Source organism: Prionailurus viverrinus, chromosome C1 (genome assembly GCF_022837055.1).
Source record: "Prionailurus viverrinus isolate Anna chromosome C1, UM_Priviv_1.0, whole genome shotgun sequence".
NCBI classification, from domain to species: Eukaryota; Metazoa; Chordata; class Mammalia; order Carnivora; family Felidae; genus Prionailurus; species Prionailurus viverrinus.
Window position 1 is genome coordinate 200,184,038 of NC_062568.1, and position 19,452 is coordinate 200,203,489.

A 19,452-nucleotide genomic window follows, 5' to 3' on the forward strand; every position below is an offset into this window, starting at 1 on the left:
AGAGCTAATAGTAAGTTACCGTTACTGAATATTTACCATGGCTTTAATTTAATACTTAAACAGTGCTTATTATGTGCTAGCACCTTACAAATATTAGCCCATTTAATTCTCCAAGCCACTTTATGAGTTAGATTGCGTGATCATCCCCATTTTATAAATGGGAAAACTGAGGCACCGAGAGGTTAAGTACCTTGTTCAGGGTCATGCGGCTTGACAGGTGGCTCAGCCGGGACTTGAACCTTGGCAGTCTGACCCCAGAGTCCGGGCTCCTGCGTGCTAAGCTGTGGTGCCTCTTTTTGGAAGCAGGAGCTCTGCTCTGTGCCCTTGGGTATGTCACTCAACCTGCTCAGGGTGCAGTTACAGCAGGCAGCTTATGACGCGGGCTGTTGTCGAATCAGTGGGTTTCCCTCCTTGAAATTCTTACCCATTTCTTTCTTTATTTTCCTACCTGTGTGGCTGGCTCACCACTAGAACATTGGGCAGAGATATTTTGTCGGTCTCGTTCCCCCACTTGGTAAAAGTCAGTAAGTGCTGTTCAAACAAGCAGGCTAGTTACATATCGAACGTGTTGCTAATTCCTGTCCCCTTTTCCCCCAGGACCTTCTGAGCTTCTCCCTCCAGGATGGTGAGTTGATTTTCTAAGTTCTGTATATTTGGGGTGCTCATCTCCACCCTTGGCCAGGAAAGCCAGTGACAGGTGTTGCGACCTGTGGACCTACCCCCCCGCCCCCACCATGATCTTTTGGTGCAGGGAAGGAGAGGGACCCTTGTGTAATGGGAGAGCCAGTAAGCACTTCGTTTGTGCCAGACATTGTGGGTGCTCGATAGTTATTTCTCAAGGCCCCATAGTTTTACCTCCTAAGTAGCTCTTGGGTCTGGTTCCTTCGCTGTCTCCACCTGCCATCCCAGCCCCAGCCACCATTGCCCCTTCCTGGCATCCTCACTGGTCTTCCTGCCTCCATTCCAGTCAGCACTTTGTTCTCACGCTGCAACTCAGTGATCTTTCCAGATGCACGTGGGACCACGCGCGGCTCCCTCTGCCCTCGGGAGCGTGGCCCCCAGCCTACCCCGCCTCATCTCTCAGCACACCTGTCCCCCCTCTCCACAGCGGCCTCCCCAAGCGCCTGTGCCTCCTGCACCGTGGACTTTGCACATGCCCTTCCCTGCTCCTCTTATCCAGTTACTCCTACCTTGCCCTCAACCCTCCACTCAGGCATCTGTTCCCTGTGAAGCCTCTGCCCCCACCCCCTCACCCCCACCCCCCGTCTGGGATGCTCCTCCCAGCACCACGTGGCCACAGCTGCAGTTGAATAGTTACGTGATTCTTTGCAGACTTCTCCTCCGGACCATAAGTGCCAGGCAGGCAGAACCACATCTGGTTTCCTTCACCACGTGTTTCTAGTACCTCACATAGCACCTGGAACATAGTACATGCTCAGTAGCTATCTGTTGAATGAATTAATGAGATAGATCTTGCTGCCCCGTTTTGTGGATGAGGAAGTCGGCTCAGAGAGGTTAAGTGATTTACCCAAAGCTGCACAGCAAGTGGCAGTGTGGGATTCTACCTGCTTTCTTTCCTGGGGCTGTCATGACAAATTACTGTAAACTGGGCAGCTTGAAGCTGCAGAAATGTATTCTCGCACAGCTCTGGAGGCCCGAATTCTGAAAGCAAGGTGTCAGGCAGGGTCTTGTTCCCTCTGAAGGCTGTTGGGGAGACTCCTTCTTGCCTCTTTCAGATTCTGCTAGCTCCTGGTGTTCCTCCGCCTGTGGCCGTATCTCTCTGGTTTCTGCCTTCATTGTCCCGTGGCTTCCTCCTCCCTTTGCTCTCCTCTCCTCGCCTCCTGTAAGGACGTTGTACAGGTTGTCCTCATCTGGAGATCTTTAACGTAATTATATCTGCAAAGATCCTTTTTCCAAATAAGGTCACGTCCCCAGGTGTCAGGGCGTGGATGTATCTTTTGGGGTCACCATTCAACCCTCTGCAGCACCCCAGGGTGCTCTCCATCAAACGCCTGGGCTGCCTCGTGAGCAGCCCCCTGCCCCCGTAGCTCCGCATCAGATTCTCCCACCACCTCCTCTCTGCCCGGGCTCCCCTGTTACTGTGTGTGCGGCTGCTTCTGTTCCCTGAGCTGGCGAGGGGTTTTGGCACAAAGACCTCCGATGTTTATTCTGACGGCAAGCAGGGAGGAGGAACAGAGAATGACCGGTGAAATCCCAACAACCTCCAGACCGTCACATGGGGCAAAATTTTGCTGGAAAAATTACAGAAAATTACATTAAAAAGGTACCTAGGGAAAGTGGCACCAACTTCCCGTTGGAGCCCTGGCTCGTGGGGAGCGGAGGGTGGGAGGAGGAGGAAGAATGGAATCACGAGAACAGCATGTGCAGGAACACGGGAGGAAAGAGCACACGGGAGAAGGTCACTGGGGGCAGGAGCCCAGCGGGCAGGGCTTTGAGCCACCCTGGCGGCTGAGCTGGGGAAGACAGCAGGGTGCATTTCCCCTGGGCAGACTTTAGGAGGCGTCCCCACCGGCCAGGCGTGAGGAAACGTGGCCTCAGCGAGGGCAGCCGAGATTCTGGGGTGAAGGGCTGCCCCAGGAGTCATTCTGATGGAGAGACAGCAGAATGGCTGACGGACCAGACAGAGGGAATGCAGGAGAGCGACCAGGAGTGACGTCTCGTCTCTGGAATTCTGGTTGCCCGATGCCGGTTGCCTGCGTGTTCGGATCCAGCTGGGGAATCCTGGTGTGTGTCTTAAGTGACGCTTTCAGGCACAGTGGCGGTCAGGGACCCTAAGAGAGTAGGGAGCCTCCACAAGCCCGACGCGACAGGTCACAGAAGCTGGTTTCTCACACACGCTTGCAACTAAAGCTTTGTTCAGCGCGAGGTCCCTGGGGATGGCAGAGCACAGAGGTCACCCTACCTTGGGGCTTCTTATTAGGAGACGAATACATTTTTCTTTCGTATTTTTTTTTAAAAAGGAAGAGCCTTAAGTCCCTGCTCTTCACAGTGTGGTCCGTGGACCAGCAGCGTCAGCATCCGGGAACTTAGGTGGAAGGCCACCCTCGGGCACCACCCAGGCCTACTGAACCAGAATCTGTGCATTGACAGGATCCCAGGGGGTTCCTTTATACTCTGAGAAGCGCAACTCTAAGGCTCAAAACCCAGAGTATATTTTTTGGTCCTCCTGTATCCAGACAAAATATTTTCACTCCATATCTCAGAGCTGAATGGGGCCCCAAGGGTGATTTGCTGAGCCCCTGGTCTCAGACATGTGTGGCATTAAGTAATACTCCTCTGTTTGTTGGCGAGGCTTGCCCCAGGAAGTGGCACAAGTGGTCTGAGAACGTTGCTCAGTCATATCACTGCTTTTGGGGTTTTTTTTTTGTTTTTTTTGTTTTTTTTTTAACAGAAGTAAGGGAGGGATAATGATGTCTGATTCTCCTGGATGCTCGCAGAGGAAAGGATTTGAGTTTGCACGGAGGTCTGAGACCCAAGTGGCTGGAGAGCACAGACACTCTCATGTTATAATCCTGTAATGACTAAGCCACCAGCCGAGCATTCACTGAGTGTCTACTGTTGCTGAGGGCTGTGCGGCACCCCTCCCCCCGGGTGGGGGGGTGGAGCATGGTTGAGGCTGTTGCTTCCATTTTGTAGGTCTGAGACACATGGTCAAGGTCATCTTGGATGAGCCTCTCACTTTTCCAAGTGGAGAGATTAAGGCCCAGAGAGGGGAAGAGGCTTTCCCAGGGACGCACAGCGCCAGAGGCAGACTAGGAGTCAGACCCAGGTCTCTGGCCTCCCAGACCAGCACTTTGTCCCACTGCCTTACCACTGGGTGGGAGGAGAAGCTGTCCCAGTGCTCCTGCGTTTGCCTCAGTTTCTCCCTTACCTGGAGAGCCGTGTTCATCCCACCCCGCTTCTTGCCCCCCACCTGCAAACCCCAAACCCTCCCGAGCACCCTCGAGCAGTTAGGACACAACTTACCCCTTCTGCTATGGGTGACCTTGGCCACAAGGTCTTGTTCTTGCAGAACATTTGGGGTGGGTTTAAAACTGCGTGTCTTATGTGACCACCCGGTACGTCCCAGGGGCGTTCTCAGAGCTGCATTGAGCCCAGCACTGCCTTTTAGATTCTATTGACAGTAAGCACCACTTGGCACCTGGCCCTTTTCACACGTTGTTGCGTTTCACCCTCACAGCCACCTTTACTGCAGGCACCCCGCCCACTTTACAGAGGAGCAAACCTCAGCTCAGAGTAACTGAGTAACTGGCCTAAGCTGGTGAGTGGCAGAGCTCGACCTTCTAAAATGAGTACTGCTCACCAAAACCTTAGCAGATTTTACCCCCAAGGGTTGGGATATCCAGAGGCGTCCCCACGGAATGTCATAGAACCCCGTATCTGAATAACACCAGTCCCCCGATCACATCGGGGGGCCTTTGGCTTATCTGATGGCCTCACCAAGTGCCTGCAGACATGAACAAGAGTAGCTTCAGCAACACACTGGGACCCAGTGGGGGCAGGTGCTGGGGTTTCAAAGGTCTACAGAGGTCAGAGGTGGGACCCTGAAACCATCTAGACCGCCATCTCATCATATAGATGGGGAAATGAGGCCCAGAGGTGGGACTGGCTCGCCAGTAGTTGTCATGGCTAACTCTATCCATATTAATGAAGAACCAGGGACCAAGAAGTGGGGGCATTTCGGGAGTCAGCCTGCCTGGGTGTTAAAATTCAGGTTGTACTTTGGCAAGTAACTGAACGTCTCTGTGCCTCGGTTTCCTAAGGTGTCAAATGAGAATAAGAGTAGTCTTTACAAGGTGGTGGTAAGGATTCAGTGAGAAACACATGCCAAGTGCTGTGAACAGAGCTGGCCATGAGTGCCGCTCACATGTGGTGGGGGTTAGAGGTAAATGGCAAAGCCCTGGAAATCAGGAAAGCTGGATACTTACCCTGTCCCTGAGACGCCCTCGTTGTGTGACCTTGATCAAGCCACTTAGCCTCTCTGAACTGCAATATCAAATAAAAATAAGGGGCAACAGCCAGATGCTCCTTAAAAACAACAAACAAACAAACAAAAACTGTCTTTGGTTCTAAGAGCACAGTTAGGGATCTTGGAAGGAGAAGATCAGGGTCATTGCTGGCCCATTTTTTTAGGTACTTACTTCCCCCATAAACTCCACGAGGGCAGGGCCCTGGTCTGGCTTGTTCACCATTGCATCCCAACATCTGCCATACTGATGGGCATGTAGTAGGCATATAGTAATTATTAGATGGATAGATGGAAGGATGGATGGATAGAAGGATGGACAGAAGAATGGATGGATGGATGGATGGATGGATGGATGGGAGGGAGGAAGAACAAGTGGACAGGTGGACAGAAGGGTGAATGGATGAATCAATGAATGGATAAATGGAAGGATGGATGGATGGATGGATGGATGGATGGATGGATGGATGGATGGGTGGATGGATGGCCTTCCTTTAGAGAATGAGCTTGGATATTAGCAAGGTGGTTTGTCTGAACTTGAGGGTTAAACCATCTTCTTCTACAGAGATTAATACAATAGGAAGAGGCTTTCTGTGCCCCTAGGTTTTTCTCTGGGTGTGAGGTATGAAAGATGGCATTTCTCAGAACTTCCTGGAAGTTTGACCTTTACCGACAGTACTGGGATCTTCGTCACCAGACAGTGCCATCTTGGCAGCTGGATGGACTTGTTTGTGCGCTAATCATGTTCTCTTCATCCACTAACAACCCACCACACTCTTTCCCCACACAACTGAAAAAAATGAGTCTTCTCTATGTGAAGGTTCAACTGAATCCAAACTGATAGCTCTCAGCCAGGTTCCTCAAGCTCAGCACTATTGGCATTTGGGACTGGATCATTCTTTGTTCTGGGGTCATCCATGCACTGTAGGACGTTGAGCAGCGTCCCTGGCCTCCACTCACTAGATGCCAGTAGCCCTTCCTGGGTTGTGACAACCAAAAATGTCTGCAAAGTTGCCAAATGTCGTCTGGGGAGCAAAAATGTCCCTGGTTGAGAACCACTGCTCTAGGACCCAGAATTCGCCCATCTCAGGTGGGGCCGGTTTATGTACAGCTGGTAGTCTTTATAAGTTATCCTAGTTGCTGTCCTAGGTTCTGCACGTGGACTGGGAATTGCTACACAGTATATAACCCTCAGGTCAACTGCTGAGGAAGGCAGTATTACCCCCACTGACCGGGGAGGCAGTCAGGCTCAGGAGGTTAAAGGAGTAGCCCAGGGTTACATTTCAAAGGAAGTTTCGAAATTCCATTTAAGGCAAAGTGAGTGTCACCGTGAGCTCTGCGCTGGTGGCCAGGAAACTTCACCTGAATCGTGGGGTTTGCCCTCTGTACTCTGAATCCAAAGATAGCATCGACTCCAGGCTATGGGACTGGACGTCCAGGCAGTCTTCGCGCAGACTTGATTCTACTTTGTGATGTCTTTATTACTGAGTTGCAAACCCTCCCTCCCTGATGAATCAGAGAAGACTGAGGTGTTGGTGTCTTGGCGTGGTGAAATTGCAAACACCATCACCTGATTGCCGAGTTTTTTTGTCTGCAACTTGAGATTCATGCAACCTGTTATCAGTATCAAAAACTGGTCCAAACACCGGCAGGTAAGAACTGAGCACCCACTGTGTGCGCCTGGTCCTGTGCGAGGCCCTGAGAGTAGTTCTCCTCATAGCTGATACTCCTTGAGGGCCCACTGTGTGCACACCCTGAGCTAAGTCTTTATGCTAATTCATTAAACGCCACAGTGACCCTAATGCGCAGATGCTATTACTATTTCCATTTTACAAAAGAAGAAACTGTGGCCCAGAGAGGGAAATAACCTGCCTAAGGTCACACAGCTGCAAAGCGGTGGGGCCAGGGTTCAGACACCGGCAGCGTGGTTCTAGAGTCTACTCTTAGCTCCTGCTGTGCTTCCCACGTAGGTAGAAATTGATTAAAAAATCCTCTTCCTCATAGCTGACTTTGAGGAGATTTGACAAGGTCAGAATTGAGACGGGGTACCCCGGGTGGCAGGAAGAACGAGAGGGTGGAGCTGAAGGACCATGACCTTGAAGTAGCCTTGTCACCACCCTCATGCCCTTAATTGTCCCCCTGAAATAAGCCGTGGACGGAAAAGGCAGGCGTCATACCCAGAACAATCTGAGTTCAGTTTCTGCCCTGTGAGGGGGGGGGGGGGGGCCATCCTAAAGGTCGCATCCCTCCATCTGTGTTCTGCGTCGCAAAGTGAAGATGCTAGGCAGACAGAAAAGCTTAAACCCGGGCCTAGTGGTGGGCAGCGTGGGAGGGGGTTGGAGTAAGGCGTAGATTCTTTATATGCAAAAAAGTTCACTTAGTGTAAAAATGGGGATACATTTTCTCGAAGTTTCTAAAAGTCGGTGAGTTGAGGGGCGCCTGGGTGGCTCAGTTGGTGAGGCATCCGACCTCGGCTCAGGTCATGATCTCGTGGTTCGTGAGTTTGAGCCCCACATCGGGCTCAGTGCTGACAGCTCAGCGCCTGGAGCCTGCCTCAGATCCTGTGTCTCCCTCTCTCTCTGCCCCTCCCCTGTTAATGCTCTCTCTCTCCAAAAATGAATACACATTAAAAAAAAAAAAAAAAAAAAAAAACAGCCACAGTGGAATGAACAGAAACGTTGGCATCAGATAAGCCCCGCATCGTTATCCAGGCTCCATCACTCTCTCAGATGAGTGACTTAGAAAGTTTCCCTGCTTCTGGGCTTCCCTCTTGTACAAAGCTGAGCATCATCATTCCAAGCTCCTAAGACCGTTGGGAGGGCGGCCAATCACGTGTGCAAGCTCCTGGGGTGGTGATACCTGGCACTTTAGTAGGGGTGCCGTGGACAACGATTTTCCTTCCCGCCCAGGTAGCACAGGGGGCCATCTTAGTCACACCCCTGCCTCTGGGCATCAGGGTGCCCAGACCTTCTCAGACCAGGACGCCCCCTGCTATGTTTCTCATAGTGGGGACCACCCGCTCCAGGATCGCCTGGGGAGCTTGTTAAAGGTGCAGATTCCTGAGCCCCATGCCAGACCTGCACGTGGGGCCTGGGGATCTGAATCTTCACCAGCTCCCCTGTGACCTCCCATTGTGGGTCTCAAGACTGCACGTCACCACATCTGCATTCACATGCTCACTGACTTGGAGATTCCCGTCTCCTGAGGTCCCGAGAGGTGGGGGTGCAGAGGCTGCCCTGGGGCTGCTCCAAGCCCATCTGACCTTGGACTTTTGCAGGTTCCTCCCAGAGAGGGTGGGGGGACGGTGGAGGTGGGGACAGGTACCCTGGGGCTGACCCTTAGATCTCTGAGCTGGAAGGGACCTCAGGAGACCAGCTTCTCTGGCCTTAGTCCTTTGGGTGGGTTTCCAGAAGTGCCAGCCCAGGCGCTGGACTGGGACAGGAGCAGCCAGGCGGTCGTGGGGTCCCACTGCCCACTGCCAGGCAGGCTGGGGAAGATCAAAGCCTGACACAGATTCGAGGGGAGGCCAGGAGGGAGGAGCGGAAGCCAAAAGCCATGTGTCAGCTTGGGAGGTGCGTCAAGACCGTGTTTTGCTGTCTCAGCTGTGGCTCCTGTGTTCTGGGCCAGGACAAGGGCACAGCCTCTGCAGCCAGACCGCCCGCTTCACCACTCACCAGCTGGGCGACCCGGGGCAAGCGACCGAGCTCTCTGTGCCTCTGTTTCCTCTTTGATTAAATGGGGATACCATAGCAGCTGCCTCCTGTAGTGGCTGTGAGGGTTCAGGGAATCAGTGCATGTGGAGGGCAGCACCAAGTGTGGTTTCGAGTGAGCAGTGCATACGTGAAGCTTCCAGTATGAATATGATTATTAATCGCAGGGTGTTTCTGCCAGAAGGGGATACGAATCTCTTCCAGCATAATTATGCTCCCCTATTTTGGACCTCTCCCAAGTGAGATCCATTCGTTCGCTTGTTCGTTCATTCCTACAAATACTCCATTCTTCACTCTTACAAAGATAATTACACATCTGCTAGGTTTTAGGGTTTTAGGCATCCCTAGGTGCTAGGGATGTACAGTGAATTTGTAGCCTATTTCCTAGAAGGAGAGACAAAAACGATAAGCTAGTAGGCAAATTGAAAAGTTTTAGGGGCACCCGGGTGGCTTAGTCGGTGAGCATCCAACTCTTGATCTTGGCTCACGTCATGATCTCATGGTTTGTGGGTTTGGGCCCCGTGTCAGGCTCCGTGCTGACAGCGTGGAGCCTGCTTGGGATTCTGTCTCTGTCTCCACCCCTCCCGCACTTGCATGTGCTCTCTTTCTCTCAAACTAAATGCACATTAAAAAATAAATAGGGGCGCCTGGGTGGCTCGGTCAGTTAAGCGTCCGACTTCGGCTCAGGTCATGATCTCACGGTCCGTGAGTTCAAGCCCCGCGTCAGGCTCTGTGCTGACCACTCAAAGCCTGGAGCCTGTTTCGGATTCTGTGTCTCCCTCTCTCTCTGCCCCATCCCCACTCATGCTCTGTCTCTCTCTGTCTCAAAAATAAATATTTAAAAAAAAATTTTTTTAATAAATAATAAATAGATAGGGGGTGCCTGGGTGGCTCAGTTGGTTAAGCCTCCAACTCTTGATTTCAGCTCAGGTCATGATCTCACGGTTCGTGGGTTCGAACCCCATGCCTGGCTCTGCGTTGATGGTGTGGAGCCTGCTTGGGATTCTCTCTCTCTCTCCCTCTCTCTCTGCTCCCACATCTCTCAAAATAAATAAATAAACTTAAAAATGAAAAGATAAATAAATAAAACTAAAAATTTAGCTTTAAATGGTGATAAGAAAATACCTCCTGATAAAGGGATAGAAAGCAGTAGAGTCAGGGAGGACTTCTCAGAGGAGGCAGCACTTAAGGAAGGAACTGAGTGATAAACAGGTCCAAGAGAGAGTATGCTAGGCGCTGTGAAGACTTTGACATTCGAGAGTAATTCATCACTGTAAGCGATGACCCTACCCAGAGGAGGAGAGAGGCCTTACCCAGTAAAGCCGCTGTCTCCTTGTCTCCTGGGGAAGCAGGACTCAGATGGTCCTGGAAATAGGGAATAAGTCTCGGCTGGAGGTAGGAAGCAGAAAAGAGTGGGCATGTCAGAGAATCCTGGCAGACAAGGGAGAGCTTCAGTTAGTTAATGAGCCAACACGTCTTACTAATTGCCGAGCATCGTCCAGGGCACTGGGAGACAAGGAACAAACACAAGGTTTCTGCCCTCGTGGGCCTGACTCTCTGGTGGGGAGAGCCGGACAATAACTGTATCCACGGATCCAACAGTGGTGGGAACCGGGGGTGGGGGCAGCATGACCAGAAGTGGGCTGCTGTACTTTAGGGGCTGATGGCTTCTCTAAGGAGGTGGTATTTGCAACCCGAGTGATGAGAAGGGACCAGCCTGGCAGAGCTCCGGGAGAGGAGCTTTCGAGTTAGAAAAGCAAGCACAAAGGCCCTGGGGTGGGAAAGAGCTTGCCTTCCTGTTGGGCCAGATACTGATGCATGACACAGGAATCAGTGGAAAGTGATGCGGGAGAGGGAGGGTGGCTAGGGGCCAGCTAATGTACAGCCTTGCGGACCAGGGGAGGAAGTGTGGGTTTTATTCTGAGTGCACTGGGAGAATTTTTAGTTGGGGAGAGCGCAATCTGCCGTATGACTTTGCCCTTCTGGCTGCTGTGTGGCAAGTACAGTGCTGGCAAGGGTGGAAGATGAGTACCTGCGTGACGGCTGGTAGTTGAAGAGGGAAGGCGGTCACAGGGGCAACGGCAGGCGGCGGTGGTGGGAATCGGGTGCCAGGGTCAGACTCAGGATAGATTGTGGAGGTGCAGCTGATGGCACTGGTGGGACTGGATGTCGGGGTAGGGCAACAAGAAAAACCAGGAACGAGGCCCAGGCATTTGACCTGAGCTCCACAGCAGGAGAGTCGGGCCCTTGGGCAGTGAACTTGGGCCACCCGGCAAGTTGGCCGCAGAGACCCGAAAACCCCAGTGTTAAGGTTGCCGGAGGCTCCTGCCTCTCCCCAACTGCCCACCACCTGCCTTGAAAGAACCTCAGCCCCAAATCCTGCAGCCTGGCCCCCAGTGACCCTTACAGGAGGCTGACGTTCCAGAACCCCATGCCTGAGAATATCTTGGGAGGTTAATCTCCTGTGCATCTGGTAACCTATATTCCAGAAGCTGAATCACTGCTGGCTTAACCAGTGGAGTATGAATTAGCAGGTAATTATGGTTGCCACCAATTAATCCCCATGGCCAAGGCGGGCTGAATTTCCACAGCTCGACTATCACCTGGGTGCAGTCGTCTCTGATCCTTTGAGAAAGTGAGGAGCTCCTGTGTGAGGCTTTAACTGAGCTAGTGATCCCAAGCCACGACGTGTCTGTTCCCCAGCACGTACACAGTTGCTTGTCTAAGGAGGCAGTCCAGGACAGCAGGGCAAAGGCTATCAGATCGTGGCTCGCTCTGAGTGCCCTAGTGCACGGAAGGAGCCGGTCTACTCCACAGAAGCTGAAACTTCAGGACTTTGGGGGGGGGGGGGGGGGGCTATGTCATGTTGAAGGCTAGCCACTACTACTTTAGTATAATATGATTACCCACACTGCGGACACCCAGAACAGGAGTCTAATTCCGTGACGTTCATCAGGGGCCACTTGTGGACCAGGAGTCCTCTCCTCAAAACTTTGTGAGGTGACTCTCACCACTTCCGTTTTCCACCTGAATGAGGACGTGCTATTTGCCCAGGGTTAGACACACAGAGAGGGTCCCTACCCAGATCTGTCAAGTTACTCATAGAACATTTATTCTTTGTGGCAAGCACTATGCTAAGGACTAAAGATAGAGCAGTGATTACCCTTATAACATTTATATTTCGGGAGGGGAGACAAACAAGTAAATGAATATATGAGACAGTAGGAAGCTCTGTGCGGAACGAAATGCAGGGAAAAGGAACGGAGGGTGCTGGAGGGATGGTCAGGGAGGCCTCTCTGGGCAGAAGGATTTAAACAGAGACCTGAGGGCCACCTGGGTGGCTCAGTTGGTTAAGCGTCCGACTTCCGCTCAGGTCATGATCTCACGGTTTGTGGGGTTTGAGCCTCGCACTCTGTGCTGACAGCTCAGAGCCTGGAACCTGCTTCAGATTCTGTGTCTCCCTCTCTCTCTACCTTTCTCCAACTCGTGCTCGCTCACTCTCTCTCTCTTTCAAAAATAAACATTAAAAAATAAACAGAAACCTGAATAGGGAGACGCCCCACATGAAGATCTGAGGAATGAGCCTTTTTAGGTAGTGGACACAGCAAGTGCACAGGCCCTGAAGCAAGAACATTCTAGAAGGCAAGGTCAGGGACTTTGACCAGGGGGTCTCATAGGTCAAGTTAGGGTTTGGATTTGGTTCTGTCATGACCAATTTCTTCATTATCACCAAAGAAAAAAGAAAGCAGAGTGAGACTCCTGACTGGAGTCCCATCTCCAGTCATGGCGTTGTTTCCAGGTTGGGGAAGAATCAAGGAGGGCAAGTGGGAGACTGAGGGAGGGAGACCCGAGAGCAGAGTCAGGAGTAACAGCACCTCTGTGCCTCCGACTCCCGGCCCCCAGGCCAGTGGTCCTCAAATCTGGCTGTGTACCTGCAGCCCCCGGGGCCCATCCCACCACTATGGAACCAGAATCTCTTGGTGGGGGGGAGTGGCACTCAGGGGTCCGAGTAACACCCCTCTTGTCCCCACCAGAGTTTGGAGCCAGTTGGGTGAGGCAGAGGGGAGCCCCAGTGTCAGCGGATGACAGGAGACTATGGTGGCAGTTTGGGGGCTTGAGGTGCTGACATGCCTCACCCCGAGGGGCCTCGCTGCCCCGCTAAGTTCACCATGTGGGAGAGTGGCCAGGTTCTCTACAGAGAACAGGGACCACCAGACTGTCCTGGTCAGAAAGGCCGTCCTCCCAATGGAATGGGGTGGGGGCGGGGGAGAAGCAGGGAAAGGACACATTAGAGCTGCTTTTGGATAAACTAAGGGTCCCGGGCCCTTGGGCTGTGAGGGTGAAGGAGGAGGATGGGTGTATTCCCGGTCTCGTTTGGGTGGCTGAGCCGTGTCACTCTCTGACATGGGGCACCCTCAGGTCCCCCACTCTGCACTAACCAGATACTAATGCATTCTTACAAGCTTCCGGGCTATAATAAATAGAGCTTGGACAGACCACCTTTGATCGCTTAATTTTTCCAATTAGAAAATTAACCCAAGCTCATTATGGATAATTTTGGAAAGATGGAAAAAAAATCCTATTTGGTATATTTCTCTCCCTTTTTCCTATGCAGTGTTTTTTTTCCCCCCTTAGTTGGGCCCTGATGCCATATTATCAGGAAATCTCTCCATTTAAAAATTTCTTTCATTACATAAGCATTTTTTTCAGATTTAGAAACTTCTTAGGAATCTTTTTTTTTTTTTTTAATGGCTTATTCTCCACAGGGTGGACATGCTGTGGTTTACCTGTCTAACCCCCTGATGTTAGAAGTCTCCAGATTGTTATCACTCTCACCTTATAAAGTAGGGCCTTCACTTACTGTTTTCTACATCTGGGATTGTTTTCTTAAGATTTAGAGTTTCAGAGGGGCATCTGGGTGGCTCAGCCGGTTGAGCATCTGACTTCGGCCCAGGTCATGATCATGTTCGTGGTTCGAGCCCCGTGTCGGGCTCTGTGCTGACAGCTCGGAGCCCGGAGCCTGCTTCGGATTCTGTGTCTCCCTCTCTCTCTGCCCCTTCCCCCCCTCATGCTCTGTCTCTGTCTCTCTCTATCTCTATCTCTCTCTGTCTCTCTCTCAAAAATAAACACTTAAAAAAAAGATTTAGGGTTTCAGAAATGGAATTCCTGGGCCAGTGGGGATGCACACCTCCTCCCTCCTCCCCCCACTTTTTGTTAATTGCGGCAAAATACACGTAACATACACTTCAGTATTTTACCCACTTTTAACTGTACGGTTCAGTAGCATTCCCCAATTCGCCGTGTTGTGCTCCCACCACCGTCCATCTATCTCCAGAGCTCTTTTCATCCTGCAAAACTGAAAGTCTGTCCCCATCAGCACTGACTCCCCTTGTCCCCTCTCCTAGCCCCCGGCCGCCATTCTCCTTTCTGTCTCTACGATTTTGGGGGTGTGCACTGTGCTCAGCTTTTGATCCATATTGTCAAATTGCTGCCCTCAGCGGTTAAAATCAACACACACTCCCAGCAGCGATGTCCTCGAGCACCTACCTGTTTTCACCACCTTCTTCACAGCTCTGGGGTTGGAAAGAACTCATCTTTGCTCATTCGACTGGTGAAAAAGACCATCTTACTCCCGATCAGTGGTTTTCATTGTTGCACGCTATTCCGCCTGGACGTCTGTCCTGTGGTTTAACGGACCGCTTCCCTGGGGTTGTGCATGTAGGACGTTTCCAGGGTGTGGGTTTTATCCGTTACACCGCTGTTAATGTCGCTGTGCTTAAAGGCCCAACTGATTCTCTGCCCTTGTGTCTCTCTTTCGAGGGTGTTATGATGCACGGGCCCGAGTCCTCATTTGCCACATGACCTCCCTCTTCCGAGTGCCCGTGGGGGAGCTGGATCTCCTTGAAGAGACGTTCCTTGAGAGCCTGAAGGAAACCAAAGAGGAGGAATCTGAGTAAGGGAGCCCTGTGACCCTAGCTCCACTTGCCGGGAATCAGGAACTTGCACTTTTCGGATAACAGAGGTTCCCCTTCTGTCCCCATGACCCCATTAAGAGATGGTCCGTTGAAGTGGAAGGAGCACTGGACCGAGAGTCCCAGGGCAGCCCTGACTTGCTGTGTGGCCTTACCAAGTCACTTCCCCTCTCGGGGGCCCCAGTCCTCAATTGTAGGAAATGGGGATTGACTGGATTATTCCTGAGGCCTGTGAGTCTATAACTTTAACACTGATGGCCCCAACACCCCGCTCCGCCTCAGGCTCTCATGACATCTTGTCCATGGGCCGGAGTGGCCTAGATTAAAATCCTACCTCTGACACCCAGCTGCTTTTTGACCTCGGGTAAGTGCTCTTCCCCCCCCCCCCCCACCCCGGCGTCTCTAAACCACACTGTTCTTATCTGTAGAATGGGTGTAAGGATAGAGTCTTCCCAGGGTCACTGTGAAAAATGAATGGGATCACATAGAGGGCTTGGCCTGGGGTTGGCACAGAGCAAGTGCTCAGTAGATATGAGGCCTTCCCTTCCCCCACGGCCGCCTATACCTACCAGCTGCAGAGCGACTTTGCTATCTTTGTGTGGTCAGGAGTGTGCAGAGGGACAGTATCCTGGTGACTTGGCCAGAGCTCAGCTCCTTGTGGAACACCTCACGCAGGATCTGATCCCAGAGCAATAAAGCCAATCCCAGTCACAGCCTAATTGCAGGCTCCTTGAACCAGGCACGTCTTCCAGCGTCCTTTTGGTCTGGGCCGCCATGGTTATCTTTGAGCAGCCGGGTTGAGCCAGTTCAACCCCACTGGGAAGTTAGCTTTGAAGCCAGGTTCAGGGCTGGAGCTGCCCTCCTGCCAGGAAGGGGTTGGTTCCTTGAGAAAGGGGGAAACTGGATCTGTTGAAACAACCTGAAAACCGGCTTGTTTTGACTCCCAGAGCTGGGTCAGTAAAGAAACACCCAGAGCCAGGCCAATTCCCATAATCACAAGCACCGCCCAGATTCTTTGGATGTATCGCCCACGCACGCACACACATGCACACACACACCTTGAGATGAAGGGAGAGCTATTTGTTTTTGTTAGCTATTTGTTTGGAAATCTTATCATCCGAAAAAACGTGTTGTCCAGAGGATTTGTTCTGATAATATTAGTAATGCCAGATCAGGGACCCTGTGAAACAAGTTCTAATATGGCCACTTCTCAGCATGTGACATTGGGGAAATTATTTAACTTCTCTGGGCTTCAGTTTGCTTCTCTGCAAAATGGGGATAATAATAGCACCCTCCTTCTAGGTCTCTCGTAGGGCTCAAATGAGTTCATACAAGTGCTCTGAGCAGGCTTCGCATGGAATAAACTAGCTGATAAACATCATCATTTGCTGTAGTACAGTCATCATTGCTGATATTCCCTTCCCTCAAAAAATACTCCACGTGTGTAATTTTTTTAATTCCAATTTAGGGACCGTAGAGACCTCTCAGGTTCTACCTGTGGGCTCTGGAAGGGTCTGAGACCCAGAGGAAGCTAACAACTGTTGGGCCAGGAGACCTAGTCTCAGCCTAGTCTCAGCGTGATTCTGTTAAGTGTCTGTGTGGCCCTGGGCATGTGGCTTTCTCTCTCTGGTCAACAGCACCAGTTTTTTTTTTTTCACCTATACAAGTACAGGATCAAATTTTGTGCAGGTTTCTTTTAGCTCCAAGGTTTGCATTTCTGCAAGGTGAGCTTATCACTCGACACCCTGAGGCGATCCTTTGCTACTCTAGTTCAGGTGTAAGGTACCACATTGCTGTTCTCAGGTCCCCGTCTGAGCCCTGAGGCCATCCAGGCTTCCCCCACAGGCTTGGTGACCTCCCTTCTCTGTGCCTCATTTCCTTCACCTCCCACATGGGGGTAATAGCAGTATCCCCGTCATAGGGCTGTTGCAAGGATTAAACGGCTACATATCAAAAACTTGGAACAGTGCCCTAGCACATAGTAGGTGCCAGTAAATGTTGGCTGCTGTGCTGCTGGAGGCTGATACTGATCACATCAGAATGACATGGTCAACATCTAACTTTCACTGAGCCCTTAGTAGATGCGGGACAAGATGGGCACACAAGCCCCTGAGGGTTTCGCAGAAGAAGAAACAGAAGGTCAGAGGGCTGACTGCCTCACCCGAGGTTGCACCACTGGCCAGTGGTGCCCTCAGACTCAACTACCATATCCCTCTGAACGGCCCTTAGTACATCCCTCATCTCATGGTTGACAAGCCCCAGTTCCTTCCTTCCTTCTGAAAAAAAGCAGTAAAGATAATTCTTAATGGGGCTTTCTGAGTGTTTACTAGGAAAGTGTCTCCAGACCTCCCAGAAATATACTCACTGTCTATGAACTGGAGAAGGTGATTAAAAAAGAAAACAACAAGAAGGTGGTGGTGATGGTGATAAGGGTAAGAACCACCCTGTCATGGGAGAGGAGATAGCCGTGGGCGACATTTATTTGTGGATCCGTGAGACGGGCGGTGTGGGTGTCTCGCCCTTCACTATCTATGGCTTCAGCCTCTGGCCTGGGAAGGCTCACATGCAACGCCAACTCAAGGTCATTTCTAGCATCCTGAGGCATGAATGTGGCCAGGACCATAGGTAGGATGGCAGAGATTGGCCTGGTATCTAACCCGTAGGCAGTCAGTGATGGGGACAGGGTTCCATTTGGATTTAGTGTTGTGATCTGAATTCCCACTTCCTAATATAGGAAGCATTGTAGACGTAACTCCGAGCCAACATTGTGGTGCTTTAGATGTTGAAATTCACACAATGGAATTAATTGCAGGGGTAAAATGCTGTGATAATTAAGGATGATTGGGAAAGCTATTCATTTTACGTACAAAACAGTTATTAACGTTTGAGGACTTAAATAAGGAGATTAGTTCAGGTAAACATTAGAGAAGGAATTAGCTGAATAACTCTGGGGAAAATACTGTATTCTCTTTGATTCAGCAAATTTTTATGAGCATTCCAACAATAATACAAAGCTGAATACTAGAGATTAGAGTGTATCATCCATCTAATCTTTGTAAAATTGATTTGGTTGTACCAGCACTCATACATTGAAATAAAACAGCTTCAAGAACGACATTTACTTTTTAGTTATTTTATTCCCTTTAGGCTCTGAGTTTCCCCTTCCATAAACTCAGCTAAAAGGGAAGATTATCTAGTATCATGGATGTGCAGATGTCACTGCAGGAACAATGTAGGAGCAGAAATTTATGAAATTTTATAACATTCCAGATTTGTCCTAATATCTCAGAAGTTTTATTATTGATGGTGATCGGCCTATTCTCTGGCTGAATATTTAGCCAAAATGCCGTGCTGGCTTTGTAGATGTGGGCAGTGATCGGGGGGATAGATACTGCAGCAATATGTTTACATCCAGTCCTTGTTGGAGTGATTGGGTCCTGCTCGAGAAACGTTTTCTGAGCACCTTCCAGGTCCCAAGCCCTGGACAAGCTGCTGAGGGCGGCGAGCAAGAAAGGTCCTATCTGTGCAATCCTCCAACTCAAGATACAGCGGGTCCCTGGACGGCTTGTTCCAGGTCCAGCTTTCCCACCGTCCTGCCCAGAGCTTCTGGCCCAGGAAGTGGTACCTTTTTTCCTTTTAACGTTTATTTATTTTTAAGAGAGAGAGAGAGAATATGTGCAAGCAGGAGAGGGGTGGGGGGGGGGGGGACAGTGCCGATTGCAGACAGCCCGATGCGGGGTTCAAGCTCACGAACTCATGAACCGTGCGATCGTGCCCTGAGCCGAAGTGCCATGCTTAAAGCGACTGAGCCACCCAGGCGTCTCCCCCCCCCCCCACCCCCGTGCTTTTAACAGCTACCCTGGGGGCTTGTGACGCAATTGAGACAAAGCCCCACCCTTTGAAAAACAATGGTCTAGAATTCCATGTTGAGGACAGAGGGTTAGGGGCCCCAGAGTCAGAGCTCAGGCAGGCTTCCTGGAGGAGGAATGATGTCATCTTGAATGGTGACTAATGTTTAGCCAGTCAAAGGAAGGTGAGAAGGTGAAACCGTGGAGGTCCCAGGAGCACAGGGACTGAGGCGTAGGCAGTGTGTTTTTGGAGGGCAGAGTGTGAGAAAGTAATGAGCAGTGAAGCTGGAAAGGAGGCAGGGGCCAGGTGTCATGTCGGAAAGGTGACGCTGCCCTCACTCAAGGCAGAGGGAGGACACAGAGGTGGGGAGGGAGGGAGGCAGACAGTCGGGGTTATACTGTATATATCGCTACGGTGGTGCTCTCCATATCCCCCCATCGCCAGTCCCTAAGGGAGAAAATTGAGGCTCAGAAGCATTGGCTGACCCAGAGAGATCATGGCAGAGCTGGGCTCAAATACCTCTGCCCCAAACTTCCAGACTGTTTCCCAGCCCGAGTTGGTTAAACGAGATGCCGCTGATTCACAGACCCAGCCGCTTGTCCCAGTGCGCGATCTTATTGCATGCACGTCCTCAGCAGCTTGCGTTTCACCTCAGACCTTGAACTCTGCCGAAAGCAGCTCATTCCCAGTCTTCCTGTTTGCCTGGAATGGTGCTAGCAATTAAGGGCCAAAGTGTATCTCCAGCCTTGTGTGTGGAATAAGTTGTAGTAATAAAAGGAATGATAATAACAGCAAACATACCGACCCATTACAATATGCCAGCCACTGGATGTGGATGATCTCCCTTAACCTCATGACGCCCCCAGGGATTAAGTGCTATTATTATCCCCACTTGGGTGAGGCAAGTCAGACTGGTGCTTAGTCACACAGTTAG

General features: G+C 51.1%; 1 protein-coding gene across 2 annotated transcripts in view; it reads left to right on the plus strand.

The window, feature by feature from the left end:
- Positions 1-19,452, plus strand: part of TMCO4 (transmembrane and coiled-coil domains 4) — a 95,150-nt gene that overhangs the window by 21,015 nt on the left and 54,683 nt on the right. For both annotated transcript variants that reach the window (XM_047870697.1, XM_047870698.1), the window contains 2 exons: positions 598-625; positions 14,518-14,650. In XM_047870697.1, coding sequence (XP_047726653.1) covers positions 598-625; positions 14,518-14,650 — 161 coding nt within the window. The remainder of the gene's footprint in view (positions 1-597; positions 626-14,517; positions 14,651-19,452) is intronic.